Source organism: Neomonachus schauinslandi, chromosome 15 (genome assembly GCF_002201575.2).
Source record: "Neomonachus schauinslandi chromosome 15, ASM220157v2, whole genome shotgun sequence".
Classification (NCBI taxonomy): domain Eukaryota; kingdom Metazoa; phylum Chordata; class Mammalia; order Carnivora; family Phocidae; genus Neomonachus; species Neomonachus schauinslandi.
Window position 1 is genome coordinate 5,625,153 of NC_058417.1, and position 21,436 is coordinate 5,646,588.

At 47.0% G+C, this 21,436-nt stretch overlaps 1 protein-coding gene across 1 annotated transcript in view; it reads left to right on the forward strand.

The window, feature by feature from the left end:
• Positions 1-21,436, forward strand: part of DNAH9 (dynein axonemal heavy chain 9) — a 357,089-nt gene that overhangs the window by 20,135 nt on the left and 315,518 nt on the right. The window contains 5 exon segments of the mRNA XM_021694498.1: positions 4,319-4,486; positions 5,888-6,004; positions 12,596-12,746; positions 15,353-15,467; positions 20,019-20,087. Coding sequence (XP_021550173.1) covers positions 4,319-4,486; positions 5,888-6,004; positions 12,596-12,746; positions 15,353-15,467; positions 20,019-20,087 — 620 coding nt within the window.

Sequence of the window (21,436 nt, forward strand, 5' to 3'; positions counted from 1 at the left end):
CCTCCCCCTCCTCCCTCCCGTCCCCAACCAGGATACAGCTGATCTCTGATAGAGCCAACCCTCAGGGAGGGAAAGGAAGAATAGGAAAATCGAGCACCAACGTGTTTCAGGAGCCTATCCCCTGCTCTGGCAGGCAGCCGACATTCAGCCAGAGCTAGGCATCCGTGGCCTCACCAAGTGTGACTCGTAAATTCACTTGCCCGTGGTCACACAGCCCAGGGGATTTGGCTGGCGTTTGCAGCCAGGGGCATAGTATCTTTCCAGCAAAGTTGTGAATCTCCCAGGGAGCTCCGAAGGTCCCTATCCCTGTGTCCTGCTGCCCTCCCTGCGTTGAGAGGGTTTCAAACTGATTTTGGGCTTTTCTTTTGCCCTCATATACTCGATTATGCCTTTTTGTACCCAGTTTCTACCACCTGATCCCTACCTCTTTTTTTCTAAATAAACCATTTGGGTCAAATTATAACCTACCCCCCGTCCATGAAAGGTCCTTAGTTCTTGGACTTTATGACTTCCTAAGGAAATCCCCAAAGTATATAAAATCTTTGCAATTGGAACAGTCAAAATTCAAAGGGGAAAAGAGGGGTTCCACTGCCTCTTGATTCCCTCCCTCACTCGGCCTCCCAGTTTGGTGCTGAGAGAGAGAGAGAGAGAGAAAGAGAGAGAGAGAGAGAGACACACACACACACACACACCCCACCCCACCCCCACCCCCGCACGGGGTTCATTTTTGTGCCCCAGTCATGGAGAGCCTGCAGACGCCCTGTTTCTGTTTCTGCCTGCAGCCTCTTCCCTACAAACAATGTCCTAAGCAGCTTGGAGACAACCCTCATTTCTTTCATTATCAAATTGCTGTAAAGCTGTGATTCACTTGGAGACAAAATGATTTCCTGCTGAGGCTTTATGCGAGGTGATTAGCAAAGAGAGAGGTAATCAGCTGACCTAATATGCACTGAGTTTCTCGGCTCCTTCCACCATCTGCAGCTGTTCTGCTGCCTCCTTCATTCCGAGCCTAATTGGGGCGGCTGCCCTTTCAGCCTGGCCGGAGCATGTGGCCACATAGGAGACCATTAGCTGCATAAGGTCGGCCTCTGTCGAAAGGTAAAGAAAACAGTCTTTCACCCAGCGACCTTTCGAGATTTTCATCTGTGAATGCCTGCTTTGTGCTCTCCCTTAATGAATTCTGAAGACATTTCTTTTAAGATGGGTGGCGTGACCTCTCCTTCGAGACCCGGCTTGTGTTTGTGGGGCTGGTCATTATCCCGGCTTTCGACTCCACGCCTCACGGGGCCACAGCACAAATGGAACCCTCCCCCCCATCACCCCTATTAAAGGTTGCTCAGCCGTTCCAAAGAATAGGGCCCAAGCAGGGCTGGGTGGACCCAAGGACTTTGGGCCCTTGATCCTCAGATATTTTTAAGTGTCAGTTAAGCCTCATATTGGCTTGAATTGCCTATCGTCTTGTGAGGACTTCTAAATAAACAACGGAGAGAACTGATGTTCAAATATGTTAAGAATCAAAGTTGTAGTCAACCATCATTATGATGCATCTGTTTCCACAGTTGGGAGACAACTTCCCGCCTGATTCAGGAATCTTCTCTACAATGCCTCTGAAGTCACTTCTCCTAAAATCCCTGCCGTGGTGGAGAGCTCACTACCTCTCTTAGTGCTCCGTTCTATAGTCGGGCATTTCTAGCCATGAGATGGTTCTGTTTTATTAAGTGGAACCACATGAAATTGCCATTTCGGATAGGTCAACATGGTCAAGTACAAGACATGTTACAGATGCAACCTGCAAGTTGAGGCCAAATCCACTTTTTTTCCTCTTCCCTCATTTGCCTTATTTCTGCCCTCCGAGTAGGACCATGCTAGGTTCTGCCTTGCACTTGACCGAGGCCCTTCAAACACTTAACAGCACAGTCCCACCAGGCTATGTAATGTTCTTCTCTTGTCTAATTTTTCTTATTTTCTCCAATTGCTCTGGAGTCCCTGGTTCCTAGGTTCTCTGTCGACCTGTTGCCTTCTCCTGGAGGTGCTGTAGCTAAGTGCGAGTTTACAGATCATATAGTTTTTCATTCAACAAATGTTTCTTTGGCGTCTAGGACTCCCAGGGGCTGAAGATACCGTGGTATTTCTGAGGCCCAAGACCATGCTTCAAGTATCCTTGAGACTAAAATAGTGCAACGAAATACCATCTAGTTTTCCGATGTCATCAAACCTATCAAGATGCATCTGTCTTTTAACGTGGTTAGAGAGTATTTTCCTAAAAATTGGAAAATGAAATTCCACGGAATTAGGAAATATAAGTACCCAGGTGACATTCCATAGCACAAATACCTTTCTCCTATCACACTGATTACAACTAAGTACTTTTTGAATGATTTGATTTACTATTTAAGTCAATTTTTTTTTTAAAGATTTTATTTATTTATTTGAGAGAGAGAATGAGAGACAGAGAGCACGAGAGGGAAGAGGGCAGAGGGAGAAGCAGACTCCCTGCTGAGCAGGGAGCCTGATGCGGGACTCGATCCCGGGACTCCAGGATCATGACCTGAGCCGAAGGCAGTCACTTAACCAACTGAGCCACCCAGGCGCCCTATTTAAGTCAATTTCATTTAAATCAAATTCATTTCTGTTTCTCTCCCTGTATGTAAAGTTGAACCGTGTTTTTAAATAAAGACTGCCCCATTTCCCACCATCAGAGGCAAGAGCCCCTGGTCCGGGCGTGTGTCTTCCTTCCCCCTGGCTGGTTCTCTCCTCTTCTCTCCTCCCCGCCTGCTTGGTGGAGAGCTGCTTGCTGACAAACATGCCTGAGCATAGGCGACCACAAAGGGTGTTAGATGGGCTGCCCAGGCTTCAAGGTGCCCTCCTGGCAACGTGGTCAAGTCAGCCCCATCTTAGCACCTCCTGGTACCTGTGTTGCTATGGTGGGACTTGGTGTCCCAGCGAGAGAGAAGGGAGTTGGGCAGGCCTTCACTAGGGCTGACTGGTCTACCTGCAGTGGGGGCCCTTGGCAGCAGGGATTTCCTGGAGTGGAACCAGGACCCGCTGGTTTTCTGCCCTGTAACATAGTGTTCCCTCTACCTGCCCTTCAGATTCCCTCAGGGTAGAAGACCCCCTCACAGGGGTCCGCGCCAAATGTGTGCCAAAACTACCCTAAGGGCATTATTGTCTTCCTCTCTCCTGTCGAAGACGTGTCCACCTACACTGGAAGTTGTAACGGAGAGAGTCTTGGTCGGCAGGTTCTTTGATTTCAGACAGGTATTCGTGAGAGATAAATACAATCTGTCATAAATAAAATCCAGCGTGTTCTGGAGGCTCCTGTCGGACAAAGAGGCTCCTGGGGGCTTGGGAGGGGTTCCTCCTTGAGGCTCTGGGCTGTCCACCTGTCACTTAATTCTGAGCACGGCGGGGACACTGCCCTGTCAATGACCACAGTGACAGTAATACACACTTACTGCGTATTAAGTGTGTGCCAGGCACTGGCCTAAAGCCTAAGCCAGCACTGACTGACTTCACTCCCACTATTATTACCCTCGTACAGATGAAGAAGCCCATCACAGAGATGGCACGTAATTGCCCCTATCATCCAGCCGGCCACACGGGGCCCGTGGCTGCAAGAGCACCCTGCACTTGACTTTTCTCGGCGGGAGTGGTGGTGTCTCCCTCTTTGGCTTGTGCTAGAGACTATTGGAGGATCCGCTTTCCATCAGTGTGCCCTAAGATAGCTCTTCTTCCAGAACTAGACGACACGCTCCCTTTGAAATGGATTTTTTTAAAAATCGGAAGTAAAGCTACCCATCACACAAATAATGTTGTTAAATTTTATTATTTATTCGAGAACACGGAAAGAGGCTGAGGCATAAATTTTATTTTTTTTTTGGTTTGTGTCAATTTTATTTATGTGTACTTTTTCTTTGCTTTGTTAGTGAGTTTCACCAAGAGTTATTTATACCAACCCAATCTGATAATAAGGTCCCAATACTAATCAGCCTTCATATTTTCCTAAGCAACCACCACCCCCCGTGACTTCTAGTCCTTCCCGATACTAATGTGAGTGTTATCTGCTGCTGCTACTGTTGTTATTATTTTATTTTTAAGCATTTTATTTATTTGAAAGAGAAACAGAGAGAGTACAAGAAGGGGGAGGGGTGAAGGGAGAGGGAGAAGCAGGCTTCCCGCTGAGCAGGGAGCCTGATGCGGGACTTGATCCCAGGACCCTGGGATCATGACCTGAGCCGAAGGCAGACACTTCACCAACTGAGCCACCCAGGTTCCCCTGTTGTTACCATTTTAACTATTTTGTGAACTATCCCTGCAGGATCTCCTGAAGACAGCCCTGGATTTCCACCAACTGGGAAAGCTTGAATTTAGTGGCATCAGAGGGAATGCCCTGAGTCAGCAGGTCCAGCAAATGTACGACGGATTTCAAGAGATGTACAGGGTCTTCTCAGAGTCCTCCTGTGACTGCTTGGACCCCCAGAGCATGGTGAGGCTTGGAAAGGCTAACTTGTAAGCTTTTTTCTCTTTCTCAGATGCCTCCGGGCGGGAAGGTCTGGGTGTTTACTTGCATTTTCCCTGTGTATTTCCTTTGGCCCTGGTTCCCGAGGGAGTCCTCAAGGGGAGGAAAGAGCCAGAGTTGCTGTGTCCAGGATCAAGGACACAGGAGTCCACATGTCACCTATAGCCGAGGACATCTGAGACTTGTGGGTCCAAGCCTGCAGCAGGAAAAAAAGCAGCAAAAGTCAGTGCAGAGACAGGGAATGGAATGCTGAGAAAGGAGTGGCTGAATTATGGGAGAAGGAATTGCAAGAGTATATGAGGGGACGAGGAGAAAGGAATTGAGCAGAAATCTGCTCTGAGCACCTTCAGACAGTGGGGGGTTAGTTGGCCAAACCCAGAAGATATCACTTTCTAAAAATTCCATGAGTCTGAAGCAGGGGGAAAAAAAAGGGCGGGGGCAGGTAACAAAGCAAGTTATATACCGTGTGTTTCCTACCAAATGATAAAATAACAACACACTAAATCCCACACACAGGGACATGTACTAAAAGGTTAGCGTGGTTGGGTTTGGGACGGAGAAAAATGCTATGCTTTTCTATTTTTCTTTGTCTTTTTGTAAGACTATGCATCAGTGTTGTAACGCAATAATAACAGCTAATGATTGCTCGGATTAGAGATTTGAGTTAACCAAATTTCTCGGGAAATTGGTACGTTCTAAGAAAGAGAACACACTTTGGGCTGCCCAATAAAAGACAATAATTGAACGTGCTTACACTCAAAATATATGTATATATTCATCGTTGATCTGAAATTTAAATTGAACTGGGTGTCTTATAACTTTATTTGCTAAATTTGGCAACCGAAGGAACAATGGCTAGCTGCTGTCTCTAACCAATTAAAGTGTACTTCGAAGAAATCATGGGTATTCGTTTAATTGGCTTGCTTTTCTTCTAATGGCCAGATTAGTTTGTTTACACTCAAAAAAACCCCCAGGATTTTGAGTTGGGGGAGGAAGGAGTGTAGGTGGTAATGATAGACTAGCCTCATTGCTAGCGCTGTTACTGCCAGGGTGGACTTTGGGGTGGCATGAGCTGGCCTTGGGGCTTCGGGAGGTAGGAGAGGGGAGGGGCTCTAAGAGGGAGCGACACAGTGCCAGCCTCCCATCTGACTCACTTTACCCTTTTGCCTAGTGTCTAGGAAAACAATACTGCATGAATAGGGTAATTGTCTACATGAGCAAAAACTAAGCGATGCCAAGGTGAAGTTTAGAAAATTACGGTAAATCCTTGGCATAGCCGATTCAAGGACACAGGGTGTAGTAAAGAGCATAGTGGAAGTGGCCCTGAGGAAATCGTGTTTGTCTTCCGTCCACGTGACGTCTCTCCAGGAATTCGAAAATGACGTGTGTGAATTTAACCGAAGAGTAGAAGATCTTGACCGAAGACTGGGGGCTATCTTCAGTCAAGCCTTCGATGATGCCCCTGATTTGGAGCACGCCTTCAAGGTTTGTTCAGTAGGGTGGGGGGTGCTGCTGTGCTCCATTCGCCCCCCCACCCTCAGCAAAGGAGGGCAAGGATCCTCTTCCCACTGTTTTGTTCCTTACAGAGAGCAATTATTCCTGTCAGTGCAGTAGAGAGGTATTATGGGTGAACTAGCTAGGGAAAAAGACTGAGCAGAATTGGGCTTCTCAGGTTGATTATTAATGCTTGTCTAGAAACAGAGCGATGTAAAAATGCTTTTCAAAAGAGTTATCCTGGAGGTGCCTAGCTGGCTTAGTCAGAAGAGCATGCAACTCTTTTTTTTTTTTTTTTTTTACTTTAATTTCAGTTAATTTCAAGTTAGTTAACATATAGTGTATTATTCGTTTCAGGGGTAGAACTTAGTGATTCATCAGTTGCATATAACACCCAGTGCGCATTACACCATGTGCCCTCCTTAACGCCGATCACCCAGTTACCCCATCCCTCCACCCCTCTCCCCTCCAGCAACCCTCAGTTTGTTTCCTGTAGTTAAGAGTCTCTTATTTTCCCTCCCTCTCTGTTTTTATCTTACTTTATTCTTCCTTCCCTTCCCCTTTGTTCATCTGTTTTGTTTCTTAAATTCGGCATATGAGTGAAATCATATGGTGTTTGTCTTTCTATGACTGACTTATTTCACTTAGCATAATACCCTCTAGTTCTATCCATGTCATGGCAAGTGGTAAGATTTCATCTTTTTGATGGCTGAATAATATTCCAGTGTGTATGTGTGTGTGTGTGTGTGTGTGTGTGTGTGTGTGTGTGTACCATATCTTCTTATCCATTCATCTGTCAGTGGACATCTCGGCTCTTTCCACAGTTTGGCTATCATGGACACTGCTGCTATAAAGATTGGAGTGCAGGTGCCCCTTTGGATCACTATGTTCATATCCTTTGGATAAATACCGAGTAGTGCAATTGCTGGGTCATAGGGTAGCTCTATCTTCAACTTTTTGAGGAACCTCCATACTGTTTTCCAGAGCGGCTGCACCATCTTGCATTCCCACCAGCAGTGTAGGAGGGTCCCCCTTTCTCCTCATCCTCACCAACATCGGTTGCTTCTTGACTTGTTAATTTTGGCCCTTCTGACAGGTGTGAGGTGGTATCTCATTGTGGTTTTGATTTGCATTTTGCTGATGCCAAGTGATGTTGAGTATTTGTTCACGTGTCTGTTGTCCATTTGTATGTCTTCTTTGGAGAAATGTCGGTTCCTGTCTTCTGCCCATTTCTTGACTGGATTTTTTGGTTTTGGGGTGTTGTGTTTGGTGAGTTCTTTATAGATTTTGGATGCTAGTCCTTTGTCTGATAGGACATTTGCAAATATCTTCTCCCATTCTGTAGGTTGCCTTTTAGTTTTGTTGATTGTTTCCTCTGTTGTGCAGATGCTTTTTATCTTGATGAAGTCCCAATAGTTCATTTTTGCTTTTGTTTCCCTTGCCTTTGGAGACATGTCTAGCAAGAAGTTGCTATGGCTGAAGTCAAAGAGGTTGCTAGGTTCTCCTCTAGGATTTTAATGAATTCCTGTCTCACATTTAGGTCTTTCATCCATTTTGAGTTTATTTTTGTGTATGGTGTAAGCAAGTGGTCCAATTTTATTCTTCTGCATGTGGCTGTCCAATTTTCCCACCACTTGTTGAAGAGACACTTTTTTCCATTGGCTATTCTTTCCTGCCTTGTCAAAGATTAGTTGACCATAGAATTGAGGGTCCATTTCTGGGTTCTCTACTCTGTTCCATTGATCTATCTGTCTGTTTTTTGTGCTAGAACCATACTGTCTTGATGATTACAGCTTTGTAATAGAGCTTGAACCCTGGAATTGTGATGCCTCCAGCTTTGGTTTTCTTTTTCAACATTCCTTTGGCTATTCAGGGTCTTTTCTGGTTCCATGCAAATTTTAAAATTGTTTGTTCCAGCTCTGTGAAAAATGCTGGTGTTATTTTGATAGGGATTGCATTGAGTGTGTAGATGGCTTTGGGTAGAACAGACATTTTAACAATATTTGTTCTTCCAATCTGTGAGCATGGAATGTTTTTCCATTTCTTTGTGTCTTCCTCAATTTCTTTCATAAGTGTTCTATAGTTTTCAGAGTACAGATCTTTTACTTCTTTGGTTAGATTTATTCCTAGCTATCTTATGGTTTTGGTGCAATTGTAAATGGGATCGATTCCTTGATTTCTCTTTCTGATGCTTCATTGTTGGTATATAGAAATGCAGCAGACTTCTGTGCATTGATTTTATATCCTGCAACTTTGCTGAATTCCTCTATCAGTTCTAGCAATTTTTTTGGTGGAGTCTTTCGGGTTTTCTACATAGAGTATCATATCGTCCCTGAAGAATGAAAATTTGACTACTTCTTTGCCTATTAGGGCGTCTTTTATTTTTTTATTTTTTTATTTTTTAAAGATTTTATTTATTTATTTGAGAGAGAGAATGAGAGAGAGAGCACATAAGAGGGGGGAGGGTCAGAGGGAGAAGCAGACTCCCTGCCGAGCAGGGAGCCCATTGCGGGACTCGATCCAGGGACTCCAGGATCATGACCTGAGCCGAAGGCAGTCGCTTAACCAACTGAGCCACCCAGGTGCCCAGGACGTCTTTTATTTCTTTCTGTTGTCTGTCTGATTGCTGAGGCTAGGACTTCTAGTACTATGTTGAACAGCAGTGGTGAGAGTGGACATCTCTGTCATGTTCCTGACCTTAGGGGAAAAGCTCTCAGTTTTTCTCCATTGAGAATGATATTCATGGTGGGTCTTTTTTATATGGCCTTCATGATGTTGAGGTATGTTCCCTCTGTCCCTACTTTGTTGAGGGTTTTGATCAAGAAAGGATGCTCTATTTTGCCAAATGCTTTTTCTGAATCTATTGAGAGAATCATAGGGTTCTTGTCCTTTCTTTTATTAATGTGGTGTATCATGTTGATTGACTTGCAGATGTTGAACCACCCTTGCAGCCCAGGAATAAATCCCACTTAGTCGTGGTGAATAATTCTTTTAATGTACTGATGGATCTGATTAACTAGTATCTTGTTGAGAATTTTGGCATCCATATTCATCAGGGATATTAGTCTGTAACTCTCCTTTTTAGTGAGGTCTTTGGTTTTAGAATCAAGGTAATGCTGGCTTCGTAGAATGAATTTGGAAGTTTTCCTTCCATTTATATTTTTGGGAACAGTTTCAGAAGAATAGGTATTAAATATTTAAATGTTTGGTAGAATTCCCCTAGGAAGCCATCTGGCCCTGGACTCCTGTTTGTTTGGGAGATTTTTGATTACTGATTCAATTTCTTTGCTGATATGGGTCTGTTTAGATTTTCTATTTCTTCCTGTTTCAGTTTTGGTAGTTTATATGTTTCTAGGAATTTATCCATTTCTTCCAGACTGCCTAATTTGTTGGCATATAATTGCTCATAATATTCTCTTATAATTGTTTATATTTCTGCAGTGTTGGTGTGATCTCTCCTCTTTCATTCATGATTTTATTTATTTGGGTCCTTTCTCTTTTCTTTTTCATACGTCTGGCTTGGGGTTTATCAATTTTGTTAATTTTTTCAAAGAACCAGCTCCTAGTTCCGTTGATCTGTTCTACTGTTCTTTTCATTTCTATAAAATTGATTTCTGCTCTAATCTTTATTATTTTCCCTTCTCCTGCTGGACTTAGGCTTTATTTGCTGTTCTTTTTCCAGCTCCTTTAGGTGTAGGATTAGGTTGTATATTTGAGACGTTTTGCTTCTTGGGGAAGGCCTGTATTGCAGAGTACTTCCCTCTTAGGACAGCCTTTGCTGCATCCCAGAGGTTTTGGACTGTTGTGTTTTCATTTTCATTTGCTCCCATGTATTTTTTAAATTCTTTAATTTGCTGGTTGACCCATTCATTCTTTAGTAGGATGGTCTTTAACCTCCATGTATTTATGGTCCTTCCAAATTTTTTCTTGTGGTTGACTTCAAGTTTCATAGTGTTGTGGTCTGAAAATATGCATGGTATGATCTCAATATTTTTGTATCGTTGAGTCCCAATTTGTGACCCAGTATGTGATCTATTCTGGAGAATGTTCCATATGCACTCGAAAAGAATGTGTGGTCTGCTGCTTTAGGATGAAATGCTCTGAATGTATCTGTGAAGTCTATATGGCCCAATGTGTCATTCAAAGCCCTGGTTTCCATGTTGATCTTCTGTATAGATGATCTGTCCATTGCTGTGAGGAGGTTGTTAAGGTTCCCTACTATTATTGTATTATCATCAATGAGTTTCTTTAAGTTTGTTATTAATTGACTTATATATTTGGCTGCTCCCAAGTTAGGGGCATAAATATTTACAATTGTTAGATCTTCTTGTTGGATAGACCCATTTATTATGATATAGTGTCCTTCTTCATCTCTTATTACAGTCTTTGGTTTAAAATCTAATTTGTCTGATATAAGTATGGTTACTCCGGCTTTCTTTCGATGTCCATCAGCATGATAAGTGGTTCTGCACCCCCCTACTTTCAATCTAGAGGTGTCTTTGGGTCTAAAAGGAGCCTCTTATAAGCAACATATCAATGGGTCTTGTTTTTTATCCATTCTGATACCCTGTGTCTTTTGATTAGAGAATTGTAGGCCACTTACACTCAGAGTAATTATTGAAAGGTATGAATTTAGTGCCATTTTATTACCTATAACGTCACTATTCCTGTATATCGTCTCTGTTCCTTTCTAGTCTTTGTTACTTTTGGTCTCTCTTTCTCACGGAAGGAGCATGCGACTCTTGATCTCGGGGTCATGGGTTTGAGCCCCATGTTGGGTGTAGAGATTACTTAAATAAATAAACTTTTTTTTTAAAGGGTTTATTCTGGAATGCTCTCTTTGGGCCTTATCAGTAGGGTGGCCATTAAAAGTGGAGACATCTGCTATGGTCGCCACCCTGAATCCATGGTTCTGTTGCACCCTGCTGTTTAAGCAGTGCTGCCAGGTTGATTCAAGCTGGAGCAAACCCCGAGTAACTGGTTATAGGAGTCAGCTACTAGCAACCAGAATAAGAAGACTGTACCCTTGGCCTTTATTGCAGGGCAGGAATAATATGGAAGAAGAATAGGGAGGCGGCTTAGGATGATGAGTAGACAAATGGCTGCATAGTGAGTATTCTGAGTGAGACATGTCATGAGACATGACACTTTTGTAGCACATGATTGACCTTCTGTAAACTACAAAAGAACTTACTCTGTAAAGGCTTAAGGATTACAACCAGGATTGGTCAGTGGCATTTACCAGGAAGCAGATTTTGGCTATTTAAAAGGTGGAATGGGGCGCCTGGGTGGCTCAGTCGTTAAGCGTCTGCCTTCGGCTCAGGTTGTGATCCCGGGGTCCTGGGATCGAGCCCCGCATCAGGCTCCCTGCTCGATGGGAAGCCTGCTTCTCCCTCTCCCACTCCCCCTGCTTGTGTTCCCTCTCTCGCTGTATCTCTCTCTGTCAAATAAATAAATAAAATCTTTAAGTAAGTAAGTAAGTAAGTAAATAAATAAATAAATAAATAAATAAAAGGTGGAATGGACTTTCTTGAGAAGTGGATAAGTTTCCAGTCACTGGAAATGTCCTCAGGTAGCTTCAGTGACCAGTGGGACAATCACAGAAGAAGCTCAAACCTCAGATGGGTGAGTCCGCGCTATCCTAGGATACCAGGTAACCCAGCGTGCCAGGCTTCGTTAGCCATTGAGTATAGATACACACAACCTTTTATAAATAGTGTGGCTCCCTAAATAATATGGGAACACTAGTAGGATTCCTCTCCAAGCATTTGAACTCATTCCAGAAGTTAGTTCCAGAATTAGTTCTTGCTCCCACCCTCAAATTTTAGCCTTCCACATTCTCCCCAATACCCAGCCCACCTAGCTTCTTCACCCTCCACCTCTGTTTTAGGTCTTTTTTTATGGAGAACTTCACCTCTCTGACATCTTTAGTTTTCTCTTTTTTGGCCCTTTACTCAGATTCTTTCAACACATCAGGGTTTGACAGGTAATTTAGTGGACAGGACTCCTTCCCCTTTAGAAGCAAAGGAGAGAGGGAGAGAGGGGTGTCTAGGTGGTTCAGTCAGTTAAGCATCTGACTTTGGCTCAGGTCATGATCTCAGGGTCCTGGCATTAAGCTCCGCGTTGGGCTCCCTGCTTCTCCCTCTCTCTCTGCCCCTCCCCCAACTTGGGCACGCACTCTCTCTGTCAAATAAATAAAATCTTTTTTTTTTTTTAAAGATTTTATTTATTTATTCATGAGAGACAGAGAGAGAGGCAGAGGGAGAAGCAGGCTCCCAAGGAGCAGGGAGCCCGATGCGGGACTCGATCCCAGGACCCTGGAATCATGACCTGAGCCGAAGGCAGACGCTCAACCATCTGAGCCACCCAGGCGCCCAAATAAATAAAATCTTAAAAAAAAAGTAAAGGAGAGGGGGCACACTATGAATATCCACCTATTCATAATTATTGATAGACTCACAATAACAATTTTTGATCCTCTTCTATTGGTGGACATATGAAAGAAAAGCCAGGACACAGGATGTGCGTAACCTTAGAAAGGGTGAATCTGTGACTTTTTCTTCTTCTGTGTGTCCTCTGCAGCTGCTGGATATAGCAGGGAAACTCCTGGAAAGACCGCTGGTAGCACAAGATGCATCTGAAAAATACTTGCTGCTCATCCAAATGTTCATCAAAGACCTGGATACAGTGAGGGCGATATACAGTCAGCGTGTCCAGGAGGAGGCAGAACTTGGTAGGTCTGTTGCCTGCAGATTTGGATGGGGGTAGTTGTGTTACCAGAAAGGGTGCAACTCGCTCCTTTTATATCTGTGAAATGGGCACGAGAGATCCATGATATTCTCCAAGAAAAGAAAGAGCAACCTTCTTGCTCAGAATTTCAGACCATCTTGGGTAATTGTAGAATTCACTGAACTGTGCATTTCCCTGTGTCTGGGGCTGAGATTGGCAGCCAACCCAGAGCAGTGAGGTCTTGCTTGCCTCTGGATGAGACCTTAGCATGATGTAGGAGTTGACCCTTGGTCAGTGTTGCCAACGCTGCTTCATCTCAGACATACTTCAGTTCCACGGTAGAGTTTTACATGCCCAAGAAAAGTTTCTGATCCCTTCCAAGGCCATAGCAGCCATGCTTCTGGAGAGAGGAACCAGCAGGAGCTCGACAAAGGGCGGCACCATGCCGAGGTGTGATTTCTCCATTTTTATGGCAATTCTTAGGTGCCCTGTCTTATCTGATTGGAAGTCAAACACAAGTCCAGTTCAGCTCTACAAACATTTCTTGAGTCCTTGTTAGGTGCAGGACACATTTGTGGGCACTGTAGGCAGAGGCAGTCCAGGGTAAGGGATAAACGAATTAATCCTGAAAGGAACACATCAGTATGAACGATATTAACAAGAACACAGAGAAGTAGTGTTCAACTTGCATCATAAAGAACCGTAATGGCGTAAGATGGCTTGTGGCTGGGAGATCTGAGGGAGCACGTGTGGAGTAGATGGCCTTGAGCCAAGCCCTGCAAGGTTGGGGGATGGATGGCCAAGGAGAAGTGGCGAAGGCCTCTGAAGCAGAGGATGAAGCAGAGGATGTGGAAGGTGACTGGTCGGACCTGCCTATAGCCGAACAAGGTGTATGGAGGGAGGTTAGGTGAGCCATGGAGTTTGGGGCTAGATTTAGGAATCTGGAATTCATTATTCAGGCACCAGGAACTTTTCCAAGGTTTTTAAGCAAGAGAGTAGCAGGACCACTATGTGGATAAGCAGGTTTCCTAGCGAGGTCATTAAGAACTAATTCCAGGTAGGAGGTCATTCCCAGAAAATCTATTGACCTCAGCTTCATGTGGGGTCATTGTCATGCCTTCTTCTGGTTCGATACAGAATCTGAAAGCTCACATGCCTTCCGAGGCCTTACTAGTTTTCAACTGCTGCCCAACAAATTATTGTGATGTTTGTGGCTTAAAGAAAACAACACCCATCTTTTGGCTCACAGTTCTGTAGGTCAGAGCCCAGCTTGATGTGCCTTTTTCTCTACCCAGAGTGCCGCAGGGCTGAAATCAAAGTGTCAACCAGGCCAAGCTCTCATCAGGAGGATTTGGGGGGAAAATCCAGTTTCCAGTTCCTTTTGTTGGGAGAATCCAGTTCCTTGTGACTGTCGGCCTGAGGTCTGCAATTCCTGGGGGGCAGGGGCACTTAGTGACTGGAAGCCAGTCTCCTTCCTTGCCGTGTGGCCAGCCTATGTGGCCACCTCCATCCTTAAGCCGGTAGTGGTACCCTGACTCCTTCTCATGCTTCCAATCCCTGACTTCTCCTGCTAGCAACCAGAGAAGACGCTCTCCTTTTAGAGGACTCACCTTATTAAGTCAGGCCCACCTGGGATCACTTCCCTTTTGCTCTCTAATGTAACATCATCACAGGAGTGCTTTCTCATTGTAGCCAGTTTCCCAACACAGTAATGAGAAGAGGATTATGCAAGGGTGAGGGTCGTTAGTGTCATTGTAGAATTTTGCCGACCGTGGAGGCCAGGCTGAAAGGGATTGTATAGATCTGGGTTGAGTATAAGACATCAGGGAGTGGTGGGGTCTGTGGCAAAATAAAGGAAGAGACCACTATTCAGCTCCAGTCGCTAGTTAGAAGCAGTGACTGATTCTCACCAAATCTTCCAACTGAGATTTAAAAAAAAAAAAAAAATCTAATTCTTCAATCATGACAGCTAATTATGAGCAAAGAAGCCCACTGCACAGACTAAAGGCTATCCAGACTCTGCTAACTCTGGTCAATCCACGTGGCCCGTCTCATAAACTTAGTGAATTCTCATAGAAACCGTGGAAATTAAGCAGGGAAGATATTTTTCCATTTTATAGGTGAAAAAAACAGAGGCCCAACGATATTAAGTTGCCTGTTGAAGGCAGGGTTTTCAACCCTGAATGTAAAATTGAATTCCTCTCCAGAGCTTTTGAAAATACAGAGGACCGGGCCCCACCCAGATCAATTAAATCTGAAAGGCGAAGGCCAGGTCCAAGCATCAGTAGTTTTAAAGAGCCCCCCAGGTGTGGCTGATACTGCCAGGTGGAAAATCACTGGTGTGGAGCCAGAAGGCCAGCGAGCGGCAGAGCTGGGCTGGGAACCCCCGTCCTCTGATTGCATTTAGTGTTCTCCCCAAGGTCACTCTTCCGTACCGGAGCTTGCACGGCGATCTCCCAGGAGCTCCCCCACCTCAGTGTGAGCCCAGGGTGACGTTAGCACGCAAAGGCACAGGATGCAAAACGCGGGGTAACTGGGGGGAGGTGTTCCTGGGCAGAGTGGGGGCTGGGGGCCAGGGCCTCACTCATTCCGCCTGTGCCGTGTCCCCAGGGTTCTCCTCGGTGCACAAGAACATGCCCACTGTGGCTGGGGGTCTCCGCTGGGCGCAGGAGCTGAGGCAGCGCATCCAGGGGCCCTTCGCCAACTTCAAGCGCATCACCCATCCGTGAGTAACTGGTTCCTGAAAGGCGGGCTCGGTTAGGCTTCAGCTCCTGCTCTGGAATTTTGAGTGTTGGAGAAACGCAACTCAGCTCAGGCATGAAAATTCATCTTCATTTCTTTGCATACTCAGCAATAGACCAGCATCTCAGTCCATTTGGGCTGTTACACAGAATACCATAGACCGGGTGGTCTACAAACACCAGAAACATTTCTCACAGCTCTGGAGGCTGGGAAGGTCCAAGGTCACGGTGCCGGCAGATGTGGTGTCCAGCGAGGGCCCACCCCGGCTCACAGAGGGCTGCCTTCTTTTTTTTTTTTTTTTTAAGATTTTATTTATTTGACAGAGAGGGACACAGCGAGAGAGGGAACACAAGCAGGGGGAGTGGGAGAGGGAGAAGCAGGCTTCCCGCGGAGCAGGGAGCCCGATGCGGGGCTCGATCCCAGGACCCTGAGATCATGACCTGAGCCGAAGGCAGACGCTTAACGACTGAGCCACCCTGGCTCCCAGATGGCTGCCTTCTTATTGTGTCCTCCTAGGGCAGGAGGCGCGGGGGACCTCTGTGGAGCCTCTTCTTACTTGGGTGCTAGTCCCTTCATGAGGGCTCCCCCCTCGTGGCCTAACCACCCCTCAAAGGCTCCGCCTCCTAATGCCATCCCATTGGGGGTTAGGATTTCAACATATGAATTTTGGGGTGAGGGGGTGCAAACATTCAGGAGTGAGATGGATACATCTGGACTGATTGGGGGCCCCTTGGTGTCAACTGAGGCTTAAAGGATGACCGGCTGCCTCTTCTTGCACCATGAGATTGGTTTCTAGAAGTAAATGAGTCAGGCTTTTCAAGCTCTGTGGAGCTCTACCAACACATCTCCTCTGACCCCGCGTCTCCCCTCTACTGAGGTTGCGGGGAAACAATGAAGCCTGAGTTTCCTAAAGCGTGGTGTAAGGACTTTGCCTATTAGTGTACCCTGGGCTGTTAAATGCAGATTCCTAGGCCTCACCTCCCACCCCAGAATCCGAATCTCGAAGCAGGGTGGGGGTCTATGAATCCACGTCCTTAGCAAGCTCCCTGCTGCGATTCCGAAGGTTGACCAGGTTTGGAAACCGTTGGCCTGCCGCTCAGCTGAGCCTGGAAGCCAAGCGAGGTAGAGAGGTGCCTCAGCTGCTAGAAGCGAGAGACAGAACTGCTTGCAGGATCGCTTTCAGGATGCTCCGAGGAAGGGCAGTCTCTCTCTGAACCCCTCCTGCTAAAGAACCGTGTCGAGGGTACTCGAAGGGCAAACAAAACAGAAACAGAGGGATTGGCGGGGAGACTCTGGCCTCACAGTGTTCTGGCACCAGGTAGGGCTTTAGGGACGATCTGGCCCAGGTGGTAAGACTGCATGCTTTCAGAGGCCCGAAGATGACGCAAGACAGCCAGGATGGGGGTCCAACGGGGGTCACCCCCGCCCCATCCGGTGCCGCCCAGTGGAAAAGCAAGACTCAGTATGAGCCATCTGCTGACTCGGAGAGAAGCTGAAAATCGGGATGTGGATGTAAAGCGGCCAACTTTAGAATTAGCAAGTATCCCCCCCTTACCCCAAACTGCTCACAGATCAGATAAACAGGCCTGCGGGTCAGGTAGGCCCCGCAGGCAATCCATTTGCAACATCTTATGGGGCCTGAGCTAGCTGAGCTCTTTGTTTTGCAGAGGAAGAAACTGAGGGGAAACAGACAGGCCTACCCCAGGGAGAGCCCAGAAAGAACTGGAACAGTCTGGGGCTCAGGAGTCCCAGCCCAGAGCCCTTCCCAGGAGTCCCCAGCCACAGGAACCTTGGCCCTGAGTGCTGCTGAGCCCTCATCTTCTCAGACCTGCCCGTGGATGTGGGCCGGCCCAGGGGAGGGGCATGACTTTGGGCGAGGGGCGGGGCTGTAGCTGTTCCCGGGGAGAGAGGTGGCTGCGCTTTATCAGCCGGCAACATCGTGGCCGATGGCGATGGAAGAGCGGTTAAGAGTGCACTCTTAACCGCCCTGGAGCAGGGATCTGAATGGCACCCTGAAGTGTCTTCTACAGTTCGCCTGAGAAGTCGTGTTTGTTTAAAAATGAATTCATATTCGTGCTGTACCCTATCACATACACCTGACTCTTGAACAATACGTTTTGACACGTTTTGAACTGCGCATGGATTCACTTACGCCCAGATTTTTTCTTTTCTTTTTTTTTTTTTGCTACAAAGTTTTATTGTTTCCATTTGGTCCAGGGTTGGGCGAGGGCTCCAGGGTGTTTAAAACCTGCCTAGCGGATGCAGGGAAAGATAGATTCAGGCAGAAGCCCTGACACCAGGGGACACGAGAAGGGCCCCTCAAGGGCCACCAGGCTCCGGAAGTCCTCGGGGTGCTTGAGAGTGAGCCCTTCCAAGGGGAAGAGCCACCTGCCCAGCCCAGCCTGGGGGCGGCCAGCCTGCGGAGGTGCGGCAGGTGCTCATCGTCTTGAGAAGTTTCACCTGCTCATCTAGGAAGTGGTTCTCCGGGATTCACAGAGGTGGGGATCTGCGCAGGCAGAACCCAGGGCCGGCGGACCCGGAAGGACCTGGTTCGAGTTCTTGTCCAGCTCCTTGGTAGCTTCCACGGCATCGTAGGTTTTACTCCTCACATCTTGGGCCACATCATTGAAGTAGAAGCCTGGAGGGAGGGAGGTGTAGGTGGTCTGCAGGGGTAGGCTGACCAGGCAGCAAATGGTGGCCTCCACGTCGGTGGAGTAAATCTGATGAACCTGGAAGCTCGTGGTTGGTCAGCAAGAAGGAGCCAAGCTCAGGGGATGGCTGAGAAGATGATTCCAAAGCTTGAGATTGGGAAAGAGGTCGGAGGGGAGTGGGAGGCTGGAAGAAGGGGTGACGCCAGGTCTGTCCCCTGCACACACCGCCAAAGCAGGAGACAGATCCGGGAGCTGCTGGGCACGCTGCCTAGACAGAGTTTTTACGGTGCTGTAAATGTATTTTCTCTTCCTTATGATTTTCTTAACATTTTCCTCTGTCTAGTCTCCTTTATTATAAGCATACAGTATATAATGCACGTAACGTGGGAAATATGTGTTCATTGGCTCTTTATGTTACTGGGAAGGCTTCCGGCCAACAGTAGCTATTAGTAGTTAGGTTTTTAGGGAATCACAAGTTATGTGCAGATCTTTGACTGCATGGAGGTTGGCGTCCCTAACCCCCGTGCTGTTCAAGGGTCAACTGTATATACAAATGGGTTCCTAAGAATGTTTTCCATTCCTCATCATGAAGGGAAGTAGAACCTACGGGGAGTGTGAATTTACTCCCGTGATTTATCAAACTTCCAGGCGCGTGGCCCGGGCCCCAGTGTGGGAAACCGTTGTCCCCTCTGGTTGCCTTCTCCTCCAGAAACAAAACTGAGATCTGGGGTTGGGGAGCTTGCAGAAATCCCACAGCTCATGAGGGGAGGGCTGGCGGGGGAGCCGGCCCACCTGGTCCGAAGCCCTTTCCACGTCTCCTTGCTGCCTAGACAGACACATCTGCTCATTCACCAGGAAAGGGAACTAAGCGACTGGAAGGGGGAAAAAAAAAAAAAAAAGCCTTCCAGGAAATCCAGTGCTTTCTGTGCAGGCATGAGGGTTTACACTGAAAGCTCAGGAGATCTGGTGAAGAAACCTTGTGTCGGTTTAAAGACCCAAATAGGTTTTTTAAAACTCTTCGCAATAAGCTACTTCATTTTGCCAGCAGAACAAACAAAAACAGACCCTCTGACACAGTTCATGTGAAGGTTCTGAAAAGTGCATATACTTCACCCATTTCCCCAGAGGCTGGTCTCTTCATTTTGTGTTGCAAAGGAGCATCAAAACCAGGTAGCGGTGTGGGTAACTAACGGTGCCTCCAGCCAGACTCCGCTTCCGTTCCTCCGTGGCGCCCAGCATCCCCGTGGAAGCCCGTGTGTGTGTCCATGCATGCATGCACGAATGTGCATCGGTGTGCTCACATTTGGGGGCGTAAGAGGCGGGAGGGGAACCTTGTTTAGACACGTCCCTGAGTAATGAGTCGAAGGGTTTGTCATCCCATGTTCTAGAAGGATTTCAGAGGAGAAATACACAGATGCATGTGGGTGTGTTATTATATATGTATACACACATATATAAAACATTGTTTAACGTTATATAGTTTTGTTACAATGTTATAATGCATAATGTTATATAGTTTTTTTTCCCTTAAATACAGAAAACTGCACCTAGAATTTTCCTCTCGTGTCTCAATTTCCCTTTTATTCAGATTTTGGAAGGACTTCACTTACCCGTGCGTGACTGGCTGGGCTAGGGGTGGGGGGTGGCCATGTTCCACCGTCCCTGTCACCTGGGGGGCTGCCTGAATTTCAGGAAGTGCAGGTGCCCTCTAGTGGCCAGTGGGTGATGTTCCCAAGGAAGGCGGCGGGCTAATTGAGGGGCTTTTGGAAACCAGCCCAGGAAGCTAATCAATCTGTTCTTTATAGGCTCCAGTTGGTTACTTAGATCATTCTTTTGACTTCTTCTGAATGGATGCCATTTCTTCTTCTCTTTTGTGGGGATAGTTGCATGGACTCTGCTGAAGGAAAGCGAATGACCCAGAAATATGAAGATACGCTCTCACTGCTGGAAAAGTAAGCAGCTTCTGGGATTGCATTGTTCAGCAAATGGCATAGCAGCCCCCACCCCCCACCCTGTGATGCCTTTTGTGGTTCTGGGTTTGTGCAGATTCCCCCTGGGGGCGGGGGGGGTGCTGTGTCTTATGATGGAACCAAGATGTCTGTGAGTGGAGCGCTTCTGGGTCACCGACACAGGGTCTCTGGGGAGGGCAGCTCCGTGCTCGGAACAGACACTTTCCAGGGTAGTTGTGTTGGGAGCGTGAACTTGACAGAGCTAGAGGAAGTCGGGCGCTCCTCGTGGCACCTTGAGATCGGTGTCACGGAAAATCACAGCAGCTGCTCGCTAAGCAGAATGCAACAGTCTGCGCTGCAGAAAGAGAAAATGAGCTTTAGAAATAGTTCCTGGGTCCTTTCGGAGAAAACACGAGAACAACAATTTACATGGACTCCTAGTTGTCCCTGTTCTGAAGCCGAGGTAAGTCTTTTGTGGGCACAGTTTCAGCCGCCCACGTGGCCGTGCACTTAGCAAATCCCCAGTCCGATGATGTTGGCACATCCCCTGGCTGGGGGGCCTTTCAGTGTCTCCCCCCGCCCCCCGACTCTTGTCTGTGTCGCATGAAGAGCCGTCCCTGTGGCCTTCACCTCCCTCTCCAGCCTTGGCCCTTGCCCCCTCTGGCCTCAGGCGTTCCCGGATCCCAGTCCACCCTTTCTCACCTCTGCTGAGAGGATTCATTTCCCTTTCACTGTCCTACCTCTGCTCGTCCTCTGACACTCAGGCAGGCCTCACCACGGCCCCTCTTCCTTGAAGCCTTCCTGGTATTCTCATCACACACTCACCCCTGCCATTAGATGCCTAATGCCCTGTCCATCTCTCCAGGATTGTGCTTCTGTATTTTCTGTTTACCTGTGCTCCACAGCATTAGCTGCCTTGACCATGGGGTGTTTATTCATCATGTTGCCCCTCAATCCCAGCACGTGGGAGGGGCTCAGTCAGTGTGTAACAACCAAGCGATGGACGTCTTCAGCTGCATGAAGATTAGTGTGAGAGCAAATCTTTGCCAATAACTTCTTCCAATGTTTAATGAGACTAATCACAAGTCCCCTTATGCCCTGCAAAGATTGCACAGAGCCTTTCTTTCTACTCTCCTCTGATTTAAGCTGGGCCACCTTTTGAAATGAGGTGTTACCTGCAGGAGCTTACATGCCTGGCGGAGCCACTGACTCTTAAGTTAAGAATGGATTCAGAGAGGGGTGCCTGGGTGGCTCAGTCGGTGAAGCGTCTGCCTTTGGCTCCGGTTGTGATCTCAGGGACCTGGGATCGAGTCCTGCGTCAGGCTCCCTGCTCAGTGGGGAGTCTGCTTCTC